General features: G+C 35.6%; 1 protein-coding gene across 1 annotated transcript in view; it reads left to right on the top strand.

The window, feature by feature from the left end:
• The window catches only part of GBE1 (1,4-alpha-glucan branching enzyme 1), a 292,212-nt gene that overhangs the window by 150,025 nt on the left and 117,501 nt on the right, over nucleotides 1-24,686 (top strand). The window contains exon 7 of the mRNA XM_060010479.1: nucleotides 1,878-2,087. Coding sequence (XP_059866462.1) covers nucleotides 1,878-2,087 — 210 coding nt within the window. The remainder of the gene's footprint in view (nucleotides 1-1,877; nucleotides 2,088-24,686) is intronic.

The raw sequence follows: 24,686 nt of genomic DNA, 5'->3' as shown, positions 1-24,686 counted from the left end.
CTGTTGAAGTCCTGCAGTCCAATCCTGCTAGCCTTCAAAGTCTGATCCTCTAGGAATTCCTCCTCCCATTGCTGCACCCCCAGGTTGGGAAGCCTGACGTGGGGCTCAGAACCTTTACCCCAGTGGGTGGACTTCTGTGGTATACGTGTCATCCAGTTTGTGAGTCACCCACCCAGCAGTTATGGGATTTGATTTTATTTGGATTGCGCCCCTCCTACCATCTCATTGTGGCTTCTCCTTTGTCTTTGAATGTGGCGTATCTTTTTTGGTGTGTTCCAGTATCTTCCTGTCAATAATTGTTAAGCAGTTAGTTGTGATTCTGGTGCTCTTGCAAGAGGGAGTGAGAGCACGTCCTTGTACGCCACCATCTTGAACCAGTCTCCTCAAATACACTTTATATGCCAACTGCCAAATTTAGTTCTCCAGTCCTCACCTCTGTTGTGAACTCCAAACAGTGCCTATTTGAGGTTGGGGTATGTAATACATATCTCATTCCTAACCTGTTCCAGATTAAATATCTGATCTGATCTTCTAACCTTCTTCTCTTGCTATCTTCACTAACATAATAAATGACATCTCCATCTTCCAATTGTTTAAGCCATCTGCCTTATACTTGACTTTTCCCTTTATGTCCCCACCCCTATATTCTAGCTATCAGAAAACCTAGCCACTGGTAACTTCAAAATATATCCCCAATCTGGCTGCTTCAACTGCTACCACCATGGTCCAAGTTGCTGTTTCTCACCTGCATTATTTCATTAGGTCTGTAACTGGTCACTCTATTCTCTTGTCCTCCTTCCCTAGCTTTCTCCCCCCCACACATGTGGACCACTTTCTGCACAGTATGTAAAGTCATCTTTTTAAAATGAAAGTCAGATCATGTCACTCTCTTGCTCAGAACTCTGATGATTCCCTGTCCCTTTCGGAATAAAAGCCAAATGCCTTACATTGATCCATGAGGCCACATGTGATCTGGTTCTTGGCCAACTCTCTGAGCTCATCTCTTTCTTGATTATTCCACTCCAGCCACACTAGAGTATTTGCTCGCTGCTCCATGGAATCTGCTATCAGGAGCCCCACTGCATACTAAGCACTGTACTGTAGCGTGGGAAACCAGATGGTCAGAGCCCCTGCCCTCAAGGGACATATAGTCTAGTGAGGAAGAGAGATAGTAAACAATTCATCACCAGGGTGATTTTTTATTTAAAAGCAAAAGTTGATGCTATGGAAGACTGCAGTATTGAGATTTTTATATAGGTTAAGAAAGGCCTTCCTCTTGGGAGTGATTTTTGTTTCCTATTTCACGCTGACTAGAAAACTGTTTTTAACACAAACCCACGTGCATGTGAGCTGCCCATCTTTCCGGCTTGGGTGATGACAGGACCCGCTGGTACTTGAGGCATTCCAATCTGGGAATAAGTAGTACAGGAGAAATGGCCTCAATTAAGGCACCAAGGATATTCAAAGAAGTATTCTAAGAGCGCTCACAATCCCAGCCATGCATGCTTAAAGGGATGGCCAGGTATGTGGACAGGAATGACCATACCCCTCAAGCTAGCTAGGCTTGGTGATGGAAATCAGAAGCTCTGAGTATAGAGAAGCGGAATTTTACTATCTACCTACTCAAAATGTGAATTTTCATTGTGCTATAAATCTACAATTAACAGCCAGATTTATTTTTTTATTGAATGCTTTTAAAAATGCCTAATAACAACTATTAAGCAACTTTGATTTATATCTAAGTATTATATCATACTACATTTGTACGTTTGAAGTATCTAGTACTGTGCTGGTAAAACAATTGATTCTCAGTAAATGATTGGCTGTTTGGTTTAAATATGATGTGATCTTGTTTTTGCTGTCTCCTTTACCTTAAGCCGTTTTGGAACGCCTGAAGAGCTGAAAGAACTGGTTGACACAGCTCACTCAATGGGTATTACAGTCCTCTTAGATGTGGTACACAGCCATGCCTCAAAAAATTCAGAAGATGGATTGAATATGTTTGATGGGACAGAGTCCTGTTACTTTCATTACGGACCTAGAGGGAATCATAATCTTTGGGATAGTCGATTGTTTGCCTACTCCAGGTACGTACATAGAATATGGAAATGTCTTATTTGTTTAAAAAATAATTCAAGGGGGCTTCCCTGGTGGCACAGTGGTTGAGAGTCTGCCTGCCGATGCAGGGTACATGGGTTCGTGCCCCGGTCTGGGAGGATCCCACATGCCGCGGAGTGGCTAGGCCCGTGAGCCATGGCTGCTGAGCCTGCGCATCCGGAGCCTATGCTCCGCAACGGGAGAGACCACAACAGTGAGAGGCCCGTGTACTGCAAAAAAATAAAAAATAATAATAATTCAAGGAATTTTACTAAATTCATTGTATGTGTACTCTCTCACTGGTATTTAATTTCTTAATTTTTTAAAAAAATTTATGAGAACTGTTTAACATACTAATAGAATTTACCTTGTTTTGATTAGCACATGTATTAATGGTAAGTTGCACTAAATTTCGGTTTTACAAATCATACGCTATTTAACATATATTGGTTATATTGCCCCTTAAAAGGTTAATGTGAATAATTTTTTGATATCTAAAAAGTACTTTATCAGTTTGAATTAAACATAGCAAATCACCTTTTAATAGAAGAATACACATTGTTTTAAGTAGGCCATTTTTTAAAAATCATACTTTATGTTTTGCTATCTTAATATTACCATGTTTTTGATCGCAGCTAAATCTTAATATTACCATGTTTTTGGTTGCAGCTAAGCTATAATAACAACTAACATTTATTAGTATGTAATATGTCAGGTATGGTGCCAAGGATTTAGATATATTAGCTACATATTTTATTTATTCTGCACAACAATTCTACTTACATGTGGTAAGTACTATTGTTATGACCATCTCACAGATAATAAACTAAGGCTTAGTGCTAAAACAATTCCTTAAGATTAAATACATCTCTGACTTCCCATCTAATTAGAAGGGTGTTTTAGGTGATTAAATCTAAATTCCAAAATATGGCAAAAATGTTGTAAAATAAAAAATACTATCAGCTTGTATCCATTTTTTATCATAAGTGAAAATATAATGAAAATATGATTTCAGGCATATTAAAAGTAGCAGAGTGTCAAGTAATGTATAACTAATTTTTATATTATTTCTGAAAGAGTTTAATGAATTTTCTGTTGGATGTTGTACCATAAATAAATATGCACATATCTGGAAAACAGTGTAGAAAAATGCTTCAGCAAGGAATTTGATAAAATGAAAAATTCTAATGTTTCAGCATAAATTAGATGACTTTTTTTTTTAGATGACTTTTATATGGAGGAAGTTGTTTTGCTTCACTCTTTTCTTATTATCATGCATTATTTTATATTTCATAGCTGTATAGGAATCACTCGTGCCAGATGAAGCAGCATAATATATGAGAAAAGACACAAGAGTTAGAAGCAGGTGGCAGGGTTCCAGGCCTAGTTTCACTCTGGTACAAATCGATTAATCATTCTGGTTCTCAGGTTTTCATTATAAGAGGAGGCAGAGTTTTGGGATTAATACAATTCCCTCTGTAAAGGTATTTTGTATTTGTGTCACCTTTTGAATATTGCTTTTTATACTGTAGATTTATAATGAGTAAAAGGGACTGAACCTGTGCTAATTCTGTGATATGATTCTTAACAATTTCATTATTGAGTAAATCTTGTCAAAGTAGCTTGTGGACAAGAAATACAATTAATTGAACCTTCTGGTTCATATTTGGATGAATAATGTTGACTCTATCCTGTAGAACTGTGTCTTATGAAAGAAATACACAAAATTGTTAAATTTTTATGTTTTGAAACTATTCTGCTGTGGAACTGTGTCTTGAAAAGAAATGCATGAAGTAGGTGGATTTTTATGTTATAAAATGATTCTTTATTTTATTAAAATATTTATTATAGGGTATTTTTCTGTATCCTGAGCTCTCAAAGTCCATTTAAAGTTATTCAGTTTTCTAAGGAAAGGGAATTATACATAATTGTCTTAAAACAATTCTATTGTTTATATTACCGAAATTAAGGCATATTTAATATTGCGTTGGCCAAAAAGTTTGTTTGGGTTTTTCCATGTTACCGAAAAACCCGAATGAACTTTTTGGCCAACCCAATACTTAGTTTCTTTTTTATTGAATTAACTATTAATCTTTCTAAGGTGCTTACTTTTGGTAAATAACATGTAGTATGATTTTAGCTTGTTATTTTTTATCATGACTTTTCGGGGCTGCATTATGTCATGTAGGCTTAGACCTCCGTAAATATAGTTCCATTTAAAATGTATTTCTACTATTCAATATGTGGTTCTATTTGACAATATTTAAATTCTCTAATTTTTATAGAATTAGTATTTCTATATAGGTTTATACTTTTAGTTACAACATCATTAAACAATATAGATAAATCCTACAAAACCAAATTTAAAAAGTTAAATCACCAAATTTAAGCAAATAATTCTGTAATATTTAGGTTTTTCAACTTATAACATACTAAAGATTCTAAAATTCTTTGAATTATTTTCTCAATACTGTGTTGTAATTTATTAAAAACTTTATTGATAAAATTTATGTTAGCCTGATGAAAGTGTACTGCATTTTTCTTTTTTTTTACATTTTCTTCCTTCTATTCTGACTAGTTATAGCATATGTAATATAACATTGTTTTGGTGTAATGCGAAAACCATTTTTATAATCAGTGTTCATGATGAAAGTCCGATGCTGTTTTGGTTATTTATTGCTGCTTAACAAACCAGCTCAAAATTTAGTGACTTCGGACAACAGCAGTTGTTTATTTTACTTCCAGATCTGCAATTGGGGCATAGGTCAGTGTGACATTTCTTCTCTTCCATGTTACGGTCTGGGTCTGGAAACTGACATGGCATCATTTCTGCTATAAGCTATTGTCCAGTTACAGATTCAAGGGGCATAGACCCTTTTATTTCACTGACAGGAGTATTAAAGAATTTTAGGGCTAAGTTTTAAAATCCCCACATCTAACAAGTTTTAACCATACACAGTAAATATGCCAATTCACAAATTCAAAAGAGATGTATTGAAATACCTATGTGGAAATATTGTTATTTTTCTCAGCTGTATTTCTGTGGTAGAGAGTTTGTCTGAAATAGGCAACTTTCAAAAAATATACTAATCATTATAAAACTAATAATGCCATTTTTGTTAATTAGAAAATATAAAAAGGCATAGAAAATGCAAAATAAAAATTATTATTCTTTACAAATAACATTATTTTTATGTGGCTGCACTTAATGTGTATTCTTTTCATGCATATAAACACAGGAAAACCCAAACCTTTACTATTACTCTATACCTAGGATAGCTATTCGTCTATAATTTTGGGCTTGTTCCTTATCCAGATGAAATCAGAAACAACAATCTATACTTCATGTTTTAAGATATAAACAACAATTTATACTTCACCCCTTGCCTTTGATATGTTGATTAATATTATACTCCATTGAAAAGTAGATATAAAAATGGTACAGGGTTTGCCTAAGGCCCTAATAAACCTCTTTTTTGAAAACTTGTAATAATTTTTGAAATTAAGAAAATGTTGATCTTATATAGAATCAGCTTCTGTAGAGATATGTTGCTGATGCTCATTTCATTCTATCTGTATGTCACAACCTGTCACCATTTATAATCTCTGATTCAAGTGTCATCATCAGAGTTATCAGAATTAAATCTCTCACTCTGAGTAACACCAGAGATCCTGACTGTGCTATTTCATTACCTGTTATGAATAAATTTCCAATCAGGAGCTGCCCATGTTTTAATTTTCTGTCTACTCGGCTGAACTGCCTTCTAGCTCTGCTAAATTACTAATGACAGTTCATAACAGAGGTCGGGTTGTTCTTTCTTTAGTTGGTAAAGAGAACTTCTTGACAAATCTGTCACCCATAAGTTTCAGAAGTTTCTAGAGTGAGAAATAATGGATATAATTTAATGGTCTCAGTTTTAAATTGTATTTTGCATGTGTCTGGCACTATGTAAATGCACGTGATAAAATAACAAGACAACTGCACAATTTGTGGAGCTTCACAATTATTATACCGTAACCTTTACTAAAGCTTCGAATGAGAACAGTTTCTTTGTTGAGTATTTCCTTCAAAGATAAGATATGAATCTCAAAGGAGATAGCATAGTAGAGCTCATGCTCATTTCCCCGACCCCCCAAACCTTACATTTGGGTACAAAAGTAGTGTAATCATATTCTGTCAGCATGAGTTTGTAGTGTGACAACTATTAGGCAGGAAGATACTCTTATCTTGAGTTATTAGAGTTCCTTTCAGAAACAAAAAATGAATCCAGTTTGATTTTTTAAGGTCATAACCACATGGAATAAAATATCCTTTAGTACATACACTATAATATGTGGATCTTCTTACTCTTGCTAGGTCTTTTCCACAAGTTAGAATGTGGAAGGAAATTCATGGGGCCTTCCCTTCTGAGAGTGGATATTTGAATCTTAAATATTCTGTGATATCTTATGTGATGTTTCTTTTTTAGTTTGTCAATATAGTGAGTTGCATTTATTGATTTTGAATTTCAAGCCAATCTTTTTTTTTTTTTTTTTTTTTTTTTGCGGTATTCGGGCCTCTCACTGTTGTGGCGTCTCCTGTTGCGGAGCAGAGGCTCCGGGCGCGCAGGCTCAGCGGCCATGGCTCACGGGCCCAGCCGCTCCGCGGCATGTAGGACCTTCCCGGACCTTCCCGGGCACGAACCCGTGTCCCCTGCATCGGCAGGTGGACTCTCATCCACTGCGCCACCAGGGAAGCCCTGTCAAGCCAATCTTACATTCCTTGGATAAGCCTTCATAAACATAGGTACTAAAATTCTAAAGAAAATTTTGGCATATATTTATATGATATTACATCACAACAATCAATTATTAATGATGAACCTTAATTTAAGAATTATTGTTCATTGATATATTAATTAATGAATATATGACACCATTATGATTAGCAGGATATTTAAAAACTAAGCATCCAGGACATGAATAGAAACCTCTAAAATATTATTTTTTAAGAGAGCTTTAAAGTCATATGCTGCTTTATGATTTCTTAAAAGCAAAAAACAAAAAGCAACAGGCCATTGGGTGAAATAATCACTCTTTTTTGCTATAGTAGAAATGGCCACAATAACACAGAAAAATAGCATAAAAAGGGTAAATGTGTTCAACTTCTGTTGAAAACAGGTATTATCTGGAAAAGTTTTAGATTCATCTAGGATACATTGCTAGATATATATGCTTGAAATTTCTATGCATATGCTTATCAGAAATTTGGGATAAAACAAATACAAAAAACTCACTCCCTTCAGGGTATAGGTGACATTTTAACAGTTAACTTGAAGTAACTGCTTTCAAAGAAAGTTTAGCTATGGGGAAACCATTTGGGGAAAATATCAAGAAAAAGTTTCCATCTTCGTGATTTTATTGCCACAAATGATTTCAGTCATAAAAATTCTTTTATTTGCATACACATGAATCTTGGAGCATTTTTTGCCAAGTTTCTAAAATTGTTCCAATTATAGTTTGTCTTAAGCCCATTGGTTATGCTTATAAATATAATTATAAATATAAATTAATCACCTTGTGGTTAATTGGCAAGATCACCTAACTAACTTCAGGGAAAATGAAATATACAATCCATATTTCATGAAAGATGGTAGATAGTGGAAGGAGTTGGGAAAAAAAAAGTTTTATAACTTAATAAAGATAGCCATTGATTCTCTTCTTTCATTTATATCTATGTATTTTAGTGAACTATTATAGCCAGGACGAGCATTAAAATCACCTATCAAAGCAATTTTAAGTTTAACCAGACCTTGATTATTTTATCTTTATTTTTAGTTTCTTTTTGTGGATCTATTAATATATTACTAAAGTGGTATATATACAATTAAAAAATAAATACACATATGGAGGAGTGTGCTGATAAGGCACACAGTCAAAAAAGTTTACAAATAAGTGCTTAGGTAAATTAAGGTTAACGTCAAAGTTTTTTTTTTAAAGAAGAAACTTTTTTTGTGATCAATTCATTCATAAATTTATTGAATAAACTTATTGAGCATTTACCCTATGTCATATCTTTAGGGAGACGATATTTCCTGTATATTTAAACTAGCACAAAACCCTAAGAGAAAGTATATGTTTTAATTTCTTTGGATAGATTTCAGAACACTGAATTTTTTTTTAATTGAAATAATACAGTATCATTTTAGACAAATACCTTTCCTATTTGCTTAATAAAAAGCAAATGATGAAAGATTAAAAGACAATTTCAGACATAGATTTAGCAAACAGTTAACTATTCCAAAGGGAGTCGGACAATTAAAAATAAACTAAGAATAACTTACATAGCCTATTCATTAAGAATATTAAAATTTCACAGTAAGATTGTTAATAATGCTGGATGTCCCATAAAAAGTCTTTCTGTTTTCTTCTTTTACAGAATTTTCTCTCTTCCTTTTAGTAATTTTTCCTTGTTTAAACCAGAACCTTATTTCAGCTTGATTGAGGCAAATGGTTAAATCTATTTCAAAGAAGGTAGAGTTAGATTCAAAATTCAGACAGGCTAATTTTCTTTTGTAAAGGCGATTAAGGAAGTTGCTATATCAATCTAATCTGTCTGGATTTGAGTTTGAGTGGTAGAAATACTACTTCTCTTACAGGGTTTATGAGATTATTCAGCCTGGCAGAAAGGTTTCCATTGCTGCAAAGCACAGCACTGGAGTAAGGATTTACAGTCTTTGTGTAAACTTTGTTCCTGGTATTATCTACCTCATTTATTCCCACAAGTCTAAACTTTAAGTGCACAGGGATATCGTGAAAATATCTTGAGTATTTAGGTCTTACTCACCTGTAACATTCACCTTCTCAAACGCAAACTCACTCTAAAGTAGGACTCTTCTTACTTGGTAATTTACCTTAAATTTGAAAATGTCGAGCATGGCTTCAAAAGCAGCATTTTTAACTTCAGGCAATGGTACATGCTTGTGAAAATGGTCCAAAGGTCCCTATTCAGTGGTTGTTTATTTAAGTCTGCGAATTTTGTTGAGTCTATAATAATAATATCTGGGTTTTTCTTATGACCTTTTTAAACAAGCAGGTAAAATGTGAAAAAAAATCCATTTTTCTCTTTTTATCTGTGTGTAACAAAACAACTTGTTTAAGCATGTCTGTTCTCTAGGTTATGGACTAGCAGTTTTGAGGTTATGAAGAGATATTTCATGGTTCCCTAGCTGAATGATTTCCTTAGTGTTATGCTGCAGATAAATAACCTATGTTATAGTGAGCCAATTATTTTCAGAAAATATAGGTATCTTAAAATTTTGGAAGGGCACATAATTTATAAGTAACATAAAAATTATTTATTTTTGAGGGTCTCCTCCCCCCCCCAATTCATTTGGACTAGTGATCAGGCATATTTTTCTCAAACTTCTGAATTTCCCATCCCCGTTTTGTGGTGGTGAGATATCTCTATTTGGTCTTCATTCTGCTTCTTTTTCTTTCACTGTTAGTAAGACAAGCCATCAGCCTCAGGATTTATTTCATTGTCTTTTTTCAGCTTAAAATATCTCCCCAAGATTAGACCTTTGCCTGTGTAGCCTTTCAAAATTCTCTATCTGCTGAAAGCATCACTAAAACTCAGGGGCAGTTATAGTTAACATTTTCTCCCAGTGCTTTAGGAAACAAAACAGCATAATAGCCAACTTTTCTAAGACTTAAGCTCTATTCTCAGCACTGTGTAAAGGATGGCAAATGAGGCCAACTAGCTGTTCAGTGGGTTCATCTGATCTTTGTGAGGGATGATGGTCATGATGACTATAGTGATAATCTTTATTAAGGATCATTCAATTTGGAGGTATTAGGTGCCTACCTACCTTATTGAACTTGCTTCTCTGACAACCTGAAATAAAATATCTCCTTCAGTCTTCTGCCATTTCCTATCTCTTGTCCCTACCTATTTTTTTTCTATTGCAATTATCACCATGTTACATTTGAAAAAGATACTTATTTTTTAAATTTTAGTCATATATTTGTTGTTTATGTATTAAATGTGGAAGTAAAGTTAATATTTATTGTTTCTTATAGAAAATATTTTAAGTAAAGCAGTCTGTGTTTCTCTTTCTCTCTGTCTCATAAACTTTTCACCATCAAATTTGTTTGCCATGAAAGTGACACTGCAAAGTGTTGACTTGGTGTGGTTACCTGTTCTTTAGAACTGAATTCAGTGAAGAAAGCTATCAAAGATACTTCCAGCCAAAATGATGATGATAATAATAAATACTACATATAGTTAAGATATAAAAGATCTGACATAATATAAAATAAGTGGTTTTAGAATTACATGACCTTTACCTCTCTGATCTTACCAAGCTGTTTAACACTTAAATCTTGGTTTCATGGATGAAGAGCTCATAATGTACCACAGGGCACTTATTAAAACTATATAAAATAACATCATTGAAAATGCATGACAAGCTAAATATAGAATATTATGAAGAGTTTGGAGTTGTACTTTCAGATTTTTACTAAAGATGAAAGCAGGGCTTAACTCACAAACCAGGCAGGTAACTGAGGGAAGCAGGCCAGGTGGTGGTCTTGGCAACCCAGAGCAAACAGGTCTTGTTAGAAGGGGCTCCTACTCACAAGTTCCTGCTGGTTGTTACCATGTGAAGCCACATCTTCCAGTTCTTTGAGAGAAGTCAGAAGTCCACATTTTATATGAAATATCCCCATTTTTAAATGTCTGCAATTAATTTAAAATTTTGAAATTATTGTTCAGACCAAAGGAACACACATTTGGGATTGATATAATCTCTGGGCCTCTAGGGCTATCTCTGGACACTGAGATGTACCTTGGGTTAAGAGAGTATCAGATTCTATGAAACTTCCAAAATTAGGTAGTAAATTAGGTACTGAGTCAGATAGGATAATAGGACAATGATACTTTTATAGTTTAAACACAACATTGTAATTCAACTTTCTTTGGATTATAAATGGGAATTTTATAAACCTAAACTGGTAGTATGACACTGTCTCTCAGCAGAATTATGTTGACATCTCCTTTATTTTAAGTAGCAGATGAATCAACAAAATAAATGCCTTTTAAGATCAGGCTCAATAAATCAAAATTCACATTTAGTGAAGAAATCTACAGAGTTAAAATTCAGTAACCTTTATTTATTGTAATGCCTTGCATCTAAGTTGTAAGTAATTTCTATAAATGTAGTTACTGACTTTTGGGGGCATAATAGAGAATGGGTAGAGGCCTGGGCTTTAGGTAGCAGCCTGGGCTCAAATACTAGTTCCACCGCTTAGAGTGTAACCACAACCAGATTAGTTAATCTTTCTAAATTTAGTTTCCCCATCTGTAAAATAAGATTCTAATTGTATCTCCCTCCTGTGATTGTGAAGATTTAGTGACACACTTATCCTGGTGCCTGGCTTGTAGTCATGATAATCGCCATTGTTACCAACATTGCCATATCATTGTCACAGTCTTCTTGTGGGTAGATTAACCAGCCGACCTATTCCTCTGAAACGTACTTAGAGGCTTGAAGACAAGCAATAACAATACTTTTCGTGAGCCAAATATGTGCCATAATCGCTGTGAATCTTTACTTGTTGTGGTCTCACACTCTTTTTTAAAAGCACATTCAACTGTTTTCTTGGTAGAAGCCCCAAATTAGGAACGTTTGTGGAAATGACCTAGCGTGATCAACATCTAACAGTATTGAGAAATCACAACCAAGAGAAATGGTAGAGGGAGAAAGCCCATCAAGGCCAGAAACCAGAACTGAAAGCACAGCGATGTGAGGCCCCTCAGGTGCAGCAGCAAACAGTTCCACACTCTGTTGCTCTGGGCATCATTAGACTGCACTATAGTATAATAATTGATCATAATGAATGTGAGTCATGAAAAAAACTTTAAGTCATGTTCAAAAATGTCTTTTTAGGCACTAGGAAAAAGTAAAATGTTATTTCAAAGTATTTTCGTTAAAAATGTTAAATTTTTAAAGGCTATTTTAACGATTAAGTTAAAGTTATCTGTCAACTATTTTTTAATAGCGTTACTGCGAAGATTTTATTTATGTGGAGTACTTTGTTCCCCTCCAATGCAGAATAAGCAAAGCATCCCTCTACTTGTTATTATTTTTAAAATTTTCAGGTGTGGAAGGCATTTTATTAAACAGTTATTGGATTAACTACCCTGATTCTTTTGCCTTTTAAATCCAGGGCCTTCTGATCTATTTCTTAGGATAATATCTTATGGTACTTTGTTGTGAGAGGGAAACAGAATTTTAATCTCAGGACGTAGGTTCTAAATCAGATTGTTCAGTCTTTCCCAATAATGGAGTTAGGGGACAAATTTTTCAGTATAATGGCTAAGCTGTTTGCTATAACAGTACCTAGATTAGCTCAGGCAGGAAGGGCGCACTTAGTTCTTACCATCTCCTGTCTCTTCTTTCTATTTCACATGGCCATTGATGTTGTGACAATGATTGTGAGTAAGGAGATCACACCTTTATGTTTGTTGTTTGGAGCCCAGGCTGGACTAGCATGTCCTCCTGATATCTTCCTTCTGACAAAGTGTTATTATTAAGCGTTGCCTTATAATAATCTGGCACGGGCTTTGCTTGACTTTCGGTTTTTCCTCCTTGTTTCTGCCATGGGCTCATCGACCAGCTTGTGTGGTTATATCTGAAAGGCTATTAGAAATTGCCCATCTCTTTATCTTTTCCCAGCACTTTCCGGAAGTGAGGTATCTAAGATCTCCTGTAAAAGAAGAGAATTCGGGGAGTTTAGTGATAAAATGAAGGGATGAACACTGTCAGGTCATAGAGGTGGCGAGAGAGGCACTCAGTACTGCTGTCCCTGCTGACCACCTGGTACAGGAGACTGCTGCACTGCCAGGCTGCTGGCTGGTGGGGTCAGAAGGAAAAACGGGAAATTATATGTGAGGTGTGCACAAAATAAGTGTGTAAACTAGGAACCTAATAGTCCTGCTGAGAAACATATAGAACAACACTGTCCAAAAGAAATATAATGCAAGCCACATACATAATTTAAAATATTCTAGTACTCATATCCATCTCTAAAACGATGATTAAAATGGAGCTTACTGGGCTTCCCTGGTGGCGAAGTGGTTGAGAGTCCGCCTGCCGATGCAGGGGACACGGGTTCGTGCCCCGGTCTGGGAAGATCCCATATGCCGCGGAGCGGCTGGGCCCGTGAGCCATGGCCGCTGAGCCTGCGCGTTCGGAGCCTGTGCTCCGCAACGGGAGACGCCACAACAGTGAGAGGCCGGCGTACCACACACACAAAAAAAATGCGTGCAGTTCTTAGAACAGTTCCTGGCACATAATAAGAATTAGTTATTATTTCTTATAACTTCCATGGTTTATTCCACAACTTCTTTGTTAATCTCAAATTTATGTATTATACAAACTCTGAACTTACATCCATCTAACCATTACAGTTCCTCTTTATATTACTACCAAATTATTTCTCAAATCCAGATCCTCTTTCCTACCTCTGCCCTGCGTTAAACGCTCTTATTTGATTATCTACCTCCGCTGTCTGCTCTCTTACATGTTAATGTGTATTTTACTATATCGTTTTTTGGATTGCATTATTATTTAGTTTACTTTTCTCCTCTACACCAAGCAAAAATACAAGCTTCAGCAAAGCAAAGGCAGTGTTGTCTTGTTTCTGCCTTTATCCCTCAAGGCTAGAACAGTGCTTGACTTACTTAAACACAAATTTGTTGAATGGATAAAGAAATGAATGAATACATTTATGTTTTCTAAGGCTCCCAAATTTAGAATATAGGTCTTATACATCTTGTAACCCTATTGTTTAGCACAGTATTTCAGAGCCTACCAGAGAGTAGACTGTCAAATATTTTTTCAACTGAGTAAAAAATGAAACTCGTTATCTCTACAGAGTCTTACTTACTGAATAGTTCAGGTCCTTTTATTCCCAGATATAGCAAATGGTATTTCAGTTAATTCATGAAGTAACAGTGGCATCCAGATCTGTCACAGCAGTTTGTTCCATGTAACTACTATAGAAAATGATCCACCAGGGAGGAAAGTTCAGGAGGATATCCATGTGTGTCACATGAAGAGTGTTCAGTGCTCAAATAAATTTGGAAAACCCTGAATTAAATCAAGTTCAACACATTTCTTTATAGTTGAAATTCTTGGAATCTTTAATTAGCTATTGTGTATTTTGAATCTCCAAGTAAGTGCTGCACAATAATACTTCATTTCTCAAACGTCTTTGACCTTGAGGCACTTCAATGCACTTAGAAGAGATTTTTTAAGAAATCCTAACATCAAGGTTTATTTTTCTTTTGATCTCATCTTTAGGAGATATTTTGTTGAGTGTGCGTATGTAAATTCCATATTATAAACACTGTTAATGGTGGTTTTACATTTTTGTAAAGAATATCTTATTTGAAATTTGTATCCTTGTAAGAAGCTAAAAATTTTCACTAAACCCTTAAATACTAAAGGTATAGTGACATTAACTTGTGGTAGTTAGTGGATGGAACTAGGGTGGGTTTGCTTTGGCATCCAAGCTATGGGCTGTTCCTTACAGAGTAGTGCTTGTCACCATTTTAATTCTTTATTTTATTGAAATCTTTCATTTTCATGTCTTCTTGATCACTCTCAAGCTCCCATCAACATATAGTACCATTTACTTGTAGTTTACATTTGAGAGAAATGAAGCTTTTTTTACCATTTTCTCAAGCAGTAAGTAATAGCACAACCTGCTTCAGGATTTACACTAACTTAAACAAAATACTATTATCAGTCTTCCCCCATCAGTCCATCAAAGATTCATCTGGCTGCCTTTGTTATTCTCCTACTTTTTCTCTTTGTCCTCTCTCTGTCTCTCTCTCTTCTCTTTCCCTGTCTCTCTCTCCCTTTCTCTTTCTCTTTCTCTGTCTGTCTCATAGATCTCAGCTGTACATTTGGCAATTTAAATTTTGTGATATTTAAAAGGAGATACCCAACAATAAAAAAATCATGGATTTTACTTTTTTATTCATGCTTATCAATTCTGCAAAGAGCTAAGGGAAAATTGTCTCTATGTTCTTTTTAGAAGTCTTAATATATAGACTCCACTTGCCACAAGCAGACAAGGTGTAAAATATTAAAATAGAGGCAGTGCAAAAGTAAGAACTTCACTCAGAACCAAATACTCTGAGGAGATGCTATCCTCAGTGTCTAGATTAGATAGTCATCTGTGAATTGATGAAGACCTAAGAATTTCTCCCATCAAGGCAGGAGTGAAGCATTCCGGTTTTTCTTTGTGATCTTTCTTCCTCCCCTCCCCTCCCCTCCTCTTCCCTTCTCCTCCCTCCACCCACTTTTTTTTTTAATACAAGGGAGAGCAAGGTTCTGAGGCTGGGGAGGATTCGGGTCTGTATCAGGTGAGGGCACAGCTTTGGTTTTCTCTCATTATGGCTTATTTCCCTGCTCTACTGATAATTTCAGCATGTAGAAAAAACTGGCTGCAACTAAAAATTTGTCTTAAGAAATGTAAACCTTTGAGACCATTTGAGCGTAAACCCAGGCAATTCATAGAAGCTGGGAACAAGCCAGAGGGAAGCTTGGTCCTTTTATACACTCTTTCTGCAGGATTTATTAACATCCTGCAGAAAGTAGAATTCTGATTCTTGTGTTGTGCGTGTTTATAAATTATATTACTGTGTAGATATTAACTAGTTTATATCAATATGCACTAGGTTTGAGTTTTCTTATTTATATACATGTTTATATACGTATGTGTACAGACACATCTAAAGTTCAAAGTTTTATACAGATTAATCATAGATTATTTAATGTTTTTGTTTCTTGCTGTTAACTATAGTTTATAATCTCAACACAACTAAAATTGATAGAAAATGGGGCAAGAATATAGATTTCTATGCTGTGCAGGTAAATTAGTTTTAAAGCAAAGGAAGTTTTGCTTTAAAAATAGAAATGAAGTACTTTTTCTATATTAGAAATGTCTGTAAAACGTCTTTAGGAAATATATACATGTACTATGTATATGTGTGTATATATACTGCATATGTATATACAATGAACTTCTGAGTGTCTCTGCTTTTTAAAATGAATGATAGGGACAGGGGGCTTTATGGACACATGTTAATGATAAAGTAATCTGCTGCTTAGAATCATGTATTAAAAATAAGTCCGGGGGCTTCCCTGGTGGCGCAGTGGTTGAGAATCCGCCTGCCGATGCAGGGGACGTGGGTTCGTGCCCCAGTCCGGGAAGATCCCACATGCCATGGAGCGGCTGGGCCTGTGAGCCATGGCCGCTGAGCCTGCGCGTCCAGAGCCTGTGCTCCGCAACGGGAGAGGCCACAACAGTGAGAGGCCCGCGTACTGCAAAAAAAAAAAAAAGTCTGGCACACACAGGTGCTGAATTAGCTAATTAATTAAATTAATTAATTAATTAACTAAACAAAATTTCGTTGAGCACTTATTATGTACCCAATATTCCTGAATCCTGGAAATGAAGCAGTAAAAAACCAGGTAAGACCCCAGTTCTCTGAGCCCTGTTTATGGGAAAGGCAGACAATACAAAATAAAGTTCCAGATAGTAGCAAGTACCATGAAGAAAAATAAAGTCACCTAAAAGTGTTCAGTGTTATGCTGACTGCAGCTGTTTTTCAATGTGATCAAGATAACCACTTCTGAAGAGGTAATATTTAAACAGATTTGAATGAAGTAAGGTGCAATATAAAATCCTGGGGTTGAGCGAACAGTGAGGAGAAAGCAGTTGTGAAGTCTCTGTGGGGGAACAGGCTTAGTGTTTTCAAGAGAAGGCAAGAAGATGCAGAATGGTAAGTGAGGGATAATTTTAGGAAAGTCCAGAGAGTTTGGCAGTTGTCAGATCATGTAAAGCCTTGTAGGTTTCTATACGGAGTTTGGATTTTCTTCTATTTTATTCAATTTATTCTGTTTGATGAGAAGCTGTTAAAGGGTGTGGATCAGGGGAATGGTGTAACAATACTGAAGATAAGTCCACTATATTATAATAAGCTAGGAGGAAGAGGGATGTGGGTAGGTGTGGAATTGGTGGGCAGCGTTAAGGGTCATCGGCACCGCAGCAGTCCAGTGAGAAATTGTAGTGTTTTGGGTAAGAGTGGTACCATCAGGAGCTTTAAGAACTGATTAGATTAAAATGGAATACATTTTGAAGGGAGAGCTGATAAAACTTGCTGAGTGATTAGTTGTATATGAGGGTAAGAACAATTATTTCTAAGTTTGTGTCCAGTAGGTAAATGGGCCTCTAAAAATGGCACCTCTGTACCTTTTGAGCATGAGGTATAGCATAGCCACTTATAGAGCTGCAGGAAACTGGGAGAAGTATTGGGGGGGAAATTAAAAGGTCATTGTTGGACAACTTAAATTTGAAATGTCCATTTGACATATAAATGGAGATCTTGAGTAGCCAGTCAAATATCTGAACCTGCAATTCAGTGGAAAGGATAAGGCTGGCAAATTGAAATCAGAAGTCATCTGTTTATAGAAGGTATTTCAAGCTATGAGATTGAATTAGATTACTTGAAAAATGAGGATGAGGAGAGATATGGTCTGACTGCTGATCTCTGAGTTACTCTCACATGAAGAGGTCAGGAAGAAGGATCTGTAGGTGAAATAGAAGGACAGGGAGGGAGGGCTCAACCATGTCAGCTGCATCTGTTGGGCTTAAGTTAGATGAGGATTGAGAATTAGACATTGATTTGGCCTGATGGTCATTTATTTGGACTAAAAAGGGTTTTGTTGGAATGGTTGGGCTGAAATTCTCTTTTTGATGGGTTAAAAATGAATGCGAAGAGAGAAAGTGAAGGCAGCATGTGTAACGATAACTTTTATGAGGGGATATTCTTTAAAGGGGAGTAGAAAAGTGAGTTGGTAGCTGAAATAGAGAGTTGTAAGTCAGAAAGTTTCTTTTAAAGTAGGAGATGTTTCAGCTGATAGGGTTGAACCAATAGAGAAGGGAAAATTGCTGAGTCAGTAGAGAATGGATAACTGTAGATACAAATCTTTGAGAAGGGAAGAGAAGATGGGATTTAGGGTACAAATGGAGGGTTGGTCTTGGAAAAGTTCAGGGACAATTTATCTGATATAATAAGGAGACAGATATATGAGTTTTAAGTAGAGAGGGTGGTAGATTTGATTGGGTGTTGATGATGTTCTGTAATTGCTTCTATTTTTTCATTTATTTTTAAAGTCAAGGCAGTCAACTGAAGGTGAAAAGTTAAGAGAGAGGTGTTGGAAATTTCAGATGAGAGGAGGTGTAGAATTGTCATCTGAGAGAGTGGGAGAGTTGTTTCATCGATAAGGAAATATGATGGGATTCCTGAGTGATTTTGTGGGCCCACCTGCCTGTGGACCAAGCAGAAAGCTGGATTTGACTAAGTTCTGCTAGGACTACGAGACTTCCCTTAAATTCCACTGGAAGCTGTTTTCAAGACTGGAGAAGGGCAATCAATAAATGCTTGAATGGCAATTTTTCTACCTCCATTTTCCTTGAATTTTCATACAGTTAACATTTCCAGAAGGTTGACAACAACAAAAATAGTCAGTTTAAAGAATCACAGTTTTCCAGGTCAAATCTGTTAAATAGTAACTAGTCACAGCAGGAGGTATAATTAATTATAAGCTAAGTAAGCTTGCATGACAATTGATTCAAATATACTCAACTCATCACCAAATATATTCTTCATAGTATTGCTGGAGTAAGCTTTCTCAAATGTAAATTTTGTGTGTGACTGACAAGTGTAAATCATTCGGTGGTAAACTATAGCCTATGACAGTTGTTTTCTAAACAGATGAATGCTAATGGCTCTGGTGACAATGGAGATCCAATGTCTATTGTAGAGTTACTCACACTTAAGGCTGCCTCCTCCTTATGGACTATGTCATAGATTGATACTTTCTTGATCATGTGATAGAAATATGAGAACCAAGGACATAAAACAGGGTTTCACAAGTCAGTTATGCCATCTCAAATATGGTCCCAAATATTTCTCAGAGATTATCCTTACTGTTCCTAGTCCACTGACTGAAGGTGGGTTCCCTGATTGCCTGAAAGGCCTTGAGCACAAAAAATGCCATTGTGCACTAGCTAGTTAGAGTTGCAGTTGGCAGTAGGCAGCACAAGGGTACTATCCAGTTTTCAGCTATCTCAGGGAATGTCTAGTGGTTGTAAAAATATGTGCATGTGCACTTGCTTTGGGGATGGTGGGTGGGGTAGTCACAACAGTCACAACATACAAGCCTAACTCCTTGTATGTTTTCCCCAGGGCTGAAACTATGGGTCCATGAATACATTTAGTTATAACTTTTTGATATACAAAAGGATCCAATTCTAAATTTTAAGAAACATACATATTAAAAGAGATGGCATTATTTTTAAAAAGTACTTGAAACAGGGATGTGGCTGCACCTCTTCATTGTATACCCTTAGCCAATTTCTGGGAGAAAGCACACAGACTTAAAGAACAATAGGCAATAGTCACAGTGGGTTAATCCTTTCTCTGCCTTGAGGCACCAGGGTAGGGGTTTCCCAGCTGCCTCTAGCAATCCCATGTGTGCTGTCCACTCAGCACTGAGGCATCTTCACTGAAGCTCTATGGGAACAAGAATCATATTTTTAAAGTAATTGGTCTTAAGGATAACTTCCAAGTTCTTGGCAAACTAGGAGCTCAAGTATCTGATCACTTTCTACTTCTCTAAATTCTACAATGTAGAGTTTCTCACACATACCAAGTCTTTGTGTCTTTACCCATGCCATTCTTTCTCCTTTGGAATGCCTTCCCTCCTCTACTTTGCTTTATACACTATCGTATATTTCAAGACCAAATATCTATCTCCTCTTGTAGGAAACCTTCATAAAAACTCTACCATCTCCATCCTTGTCCCTGCTGCTTTAAATGTCTTCTTGCCTGTCTCATTCCAATAGACTTAAGCTGGACTTCCCCTTCTTACTTAAATACTGCATTTAAATAGGTCTAATAATGTATGTATGTGTATATATGTGTGTGTATGTATATATATATATATATTACATGGAAAAAATCCCCCATGTTAGTCTTTCCTACTAGACAACATGTCATTTCAGTGACCTGCCTTTTGATTTTACTTCAACAGCATGTGTTGGCTCTCTAATTAATGCTTATTATCTATTAGAATTGTACCTAAAACAAAAATGTTTATCCTGAGAGAGGATTCTCTACATTTCATGAGATATTTTCATGCAGAATGTTCTGCCACTTCCTTTGGCTTTTGATGTTAAAAATTATTTCTATTTCAAAAATATTTTTAACTTCCCATGCTGCCACATAGTAAAGCCTTTTTAATTGATATGTTTTATATCATTCAGTTTTAATTTTATTTGTGCCCTAAGTAATTTGTTAAAGCAGTATTTTTAGTAGGAAATCATGATCTATTTTCTGATATACCAACTGACACAAAATCCAGTTCTTCCTAAGTATGGAGATACTTCATTTTATAAATTTGCATATATCTTAATGGTGAGGACATTTTAATATTATGCTGTTTTACTTATTATGAAAAGGTTTTACTCTGAGACCTCTGAAATAAAGCAAAAAGAAAAACTTTAAGTAGAAAATGATGTTTTGTTTCCTCATATTAAAATGCATTTAAAAATGTCAAAATAAGCATGCAAAGCCAAAATTAAATCTCTTGGTCATATTTTTGAGAAGTGATGACTTTTTCTATTTTAATTAACTCCCTAAAGAATTTTTAAATGTGGATGTCTCTAACCTAGAGGATAATTTTCAAACAGTTATATATATAATTATTAGCTTTATAATTTTTCTCCATTCCTCACAAAGTCACAATTTTATCAAATACTTATCTTACCCACCCCCCATGAAATGTATTGTGTTAAATAACTTATAAGTTCCAATCTGCCATCCCATTATCTATCATATATCTATCATGGCATATAATTAACTGCTATGATTATTTTGATTTATAAATAATTTTATATAAATATAAAAATACAGAAATATGCACTTAAGTACAGAAATAAGCAATCTGTCAATTTTATTTAATTAGCATAATAACATACATTTAATGTATGTCAGATATAGGTTTCTCTTTATTCTGATTTCAGTATGGGCAAATATAGAAGACCATAAAACCACTGTGGTCTTTGTAAATTTATATGGAAAAATGATAGACTTTTAAAATATGAATGTATGTATAGATATATTTGCACAATAAACTTGAGTCAAATTCATATAGTTATGGATAATGTGAAGGATATATTTTCTATAGAATCAATTTTACAGGTCTAGTTCAGCCATGCTGCTGAACATCTGCATAATATGGTTATTTCTGCTTCTTTTTATAGGGCAGAGACCAATGTGTAAATTATGATTATTAATGATCTTACTACTTGTGATCTCTTTTGAAAACTAAATGGATGAAAATTATATTTTCCTTGCAATTTATGACAAAATGATAAATAAAATTATTTTCTGTATATTCTCATTATTTTGACATAATTTAAAGGGTAATCGTTAAAAAGTATCTCATATACAACAAGTTCAGAGATTTCCAAGAGTACACTAGTTAAGGTGTTTCTAGGCGTGTAGAAGTTTTTCAGTCCCCCAAAGTGCCTGATGAGTCCATTTATTTAAAGGTAAAAATCATTAATAGAACACCAGTATCTCTGGGTCTAGTCATAGCTTTTCAACTAACTATAGAAGTCAGTAGTTCTACTTTCTCAAGGACAGTTGTAAAGTGTAGTGTTGCCTAAACTCATCCCTAAGCTCTTTATAGAAAAGAAAGTTCAGTGTAGGATATGCATCATCAATGAAGTTTCTGACCTGGGGAAGAGAAGTGAAGCAAAAATGCCCAGGTGAACTGGTGTGGGAATAAACAAGTATTGATTGAGAATGTCAAAGGCAAAAGAAACTTCTCACTGCCCTTCAAAGTTGATTCTTCCTTGTTATTGTGATGGTTAATTTTTTGTGTCAGCTTGACTGGGCTAAGGGATGCCAAATAGCTGGTAAACATTTATTTCTGGGTATGTCTGTGGATGTGTTTCTGGAACAGATTTAGCATTTGATTCAGTGACTGAATAAAGAGACCACCCTCACCAATGTGGCCAGGCCCCATCCAGTTTGTTGACCCCGATAGAACAAAAAGGTGAAGGACTGGTGAATTTCCTCTTTCTCTCTCTCCCTTCTTGAGCTGGGAAGTTCATCTTTTTCTGTCTTTGAACATTGGAGCTTCTGGTTCTTGGCCCTTCCAACTCTGAGGCTTATACCAGTGGCACCCTGGTTCTTAGGCCTTAGGCCTCCTACTGGGAGTTACATCATCGGCTAACCTTGAACTGAATTATATCCCCGGCTTTCCTGATTCTCCAGCAGGCAGAAAGCTAGATTGTGGTACTTCTCTGCCTCTATAACTGTTTGAACTGATCTCTATAAGAAGTCGCCTCATATATGTATACATCCTGTTTGCTCTGTTTCGTTGGAGAACCCTGACTAATACAGTCATGTCTAAAAATTACCATGATGAATGAGCCTCGTCAATGGTATCAGTTGGAATCATGAAGTTGGAAGGGTCTTAGTAGTCCATCCTCTCTCTACGAGTAGGGATCACTTCTATGCACTATTTTTCTTGGTGTATAATTTTCTGCAGTCCTTTTGGAAAACAGTTTGTCAGCACTTACGTTAAAAAATGCTATAGCATGATCATTGAGTTATTTCACTTAAGGTACTTTATTCTAAGACTATAGGCCTACTGTGTATTAAAAAGAAAATACTATGTGCTTAAAGATATTTATTGCAAGTTATTAACTAGAAACCAGCAAAAATATCCTTCAGGAATGACAGGTAAATTAAGACATTCTCAAATGAAAGATAACGAAGAGAATTTGTGGCCAGCAGACCTATCCTCAAAGAATAGCTAAGGAAGGGCTTCCCTGGTGGCGAGTGGTTGAGAGTCCGCCTGCCGATGCAGGGGACATGGGTTCGTGCCCTGGTCCGGGAAGATCCCACATGCCACGGTGCGGCTGGGCCCGTGAGCCATGGCCGCTGAGCCTGCGCATCCAGAGCCTGTGCTCCGCAACGGGAGAGGCCACAACAGTGAGAGGCCCGCGTACCGCAAAACAAAACAAAACAAAACAAAACAAAAAAAACCCTACATCTAATAATGTACTTAATGGCCAGAAACTAAATACTTTCCCCCTAAGTTTGAGAACAAGGCAAATGTGTGTGCTCTCACCATTCCTATTTAACATAGTGTTGAAAGTTCTAGCTAATGAAATAAAGCAAAAGAAGGGAAAGAAAAGACGTTAAGACTGGAATAGAAGAAATAAAATTGTCCCTATTTATGGATAATATGATGATCTATGTAGAAAATTCCAAGGAATTCAAACAATCAAAAAACAAGATCTAAGAAGTAAGTTTAGCAAGATTGCAAGATGCAAGAAACATGTACAAAAATCAATTATATTTCTATGTACTAGCAATGAACATGGGACCATAAAATTTTTTTTAAAAATATGTCATTTTTAATTGTGCCCCCTTCTTCCCTCCCTCCCTTCCTCCCTTCTTCTCTTCCTCTCTCCCTTCTTCCCTCCCTTTTTTCTCTCTCAAAATAAATATTTATTTATAAATATAATAAAATTTAAACAGGACTGTATGCTGAAAACTATAAAACACCAGTGAAAGAGGTGAGAAAATCTAAATAAATGAAGATGCATACTGTGCTCACAGATTAGAAGACTCAACATAGTGAAGATGTCATTTCTCCCAAATAAAAAGCAGTTTAAGACAATTCCTATTAAAATTCCAGCAAGTTTTTTTTTAAGACATAGAGAAGATTGTTCTAAAATTATATGGAAAGGCAAAGCAATTGTTTTAAATAGCTAAAACAATCTTGTAAAAGAGAAAGTGGTAGGAATCAGATTTCCTGAGTTTAAGACATTATATAGCTGCATTAATCAAGACTATGTTGTATCAGTGGAGGGATAGATACAAATTGATGTAACAGAATAGAGAACCTAGAAATAGGCCTACACAAATATGCCCAACTAATTTTTGACAAAAGTAGAAAAACATTTCAAAGGAGGAAGGATTTCCTTTTCAATTCATGATGTTGGAGCAGTTGGACATCCATGGGCTAAAAATTAACCTCAAACTAAATTTTATACCTTATATAAAATTTAAAATAGATCATGAACTAACATATAAAATGTAAAACTGGAAAACTTTTAGAAAAAATTTCAGAATGTAGGAGTAGTCAAAGAGTTCTTAAACTCAAAAGCACAATCAATACAAGGAAAAATTTACAAATTGAACTTTATTAAAATTATGATATAAAGCCTCTGTTAAGATGATGAAAAGAAAAGCTACAGACTGGAGGAAGATGTTTGCAAACCACATATCCAACAAAGGTCTCAAGTTTAGAATACAGTTGATCCTTGAACAACGCTGGTGTTAATCTGCATTTGACTTATAGTTTGCCCTCTGTATTTTAAGGTTCCTTGGTATCTGCAGATTCAACCAAACACAGAGCGTGTAGTACTGTGGTGTTTATTAT

The sequence above is a fragment of the Delphinus delphis genome, chromosome 4 (assembly GCF_949987515.2).
Source record: "Delphinus delphis chromosome 4, mDelDel1.2, whole genome shotgun sequence".
Lineage (NCBI taxonomy): Eukaryota > Metazoa > Chordata > Mammalia > Artiodactyla > Delphinidae > Delphinus > Delphinus delphis.
Note: the sequence above shows the minus strand (reverse complement) of the source record. Positions and strands in the feature narration are given on the sequence as shown.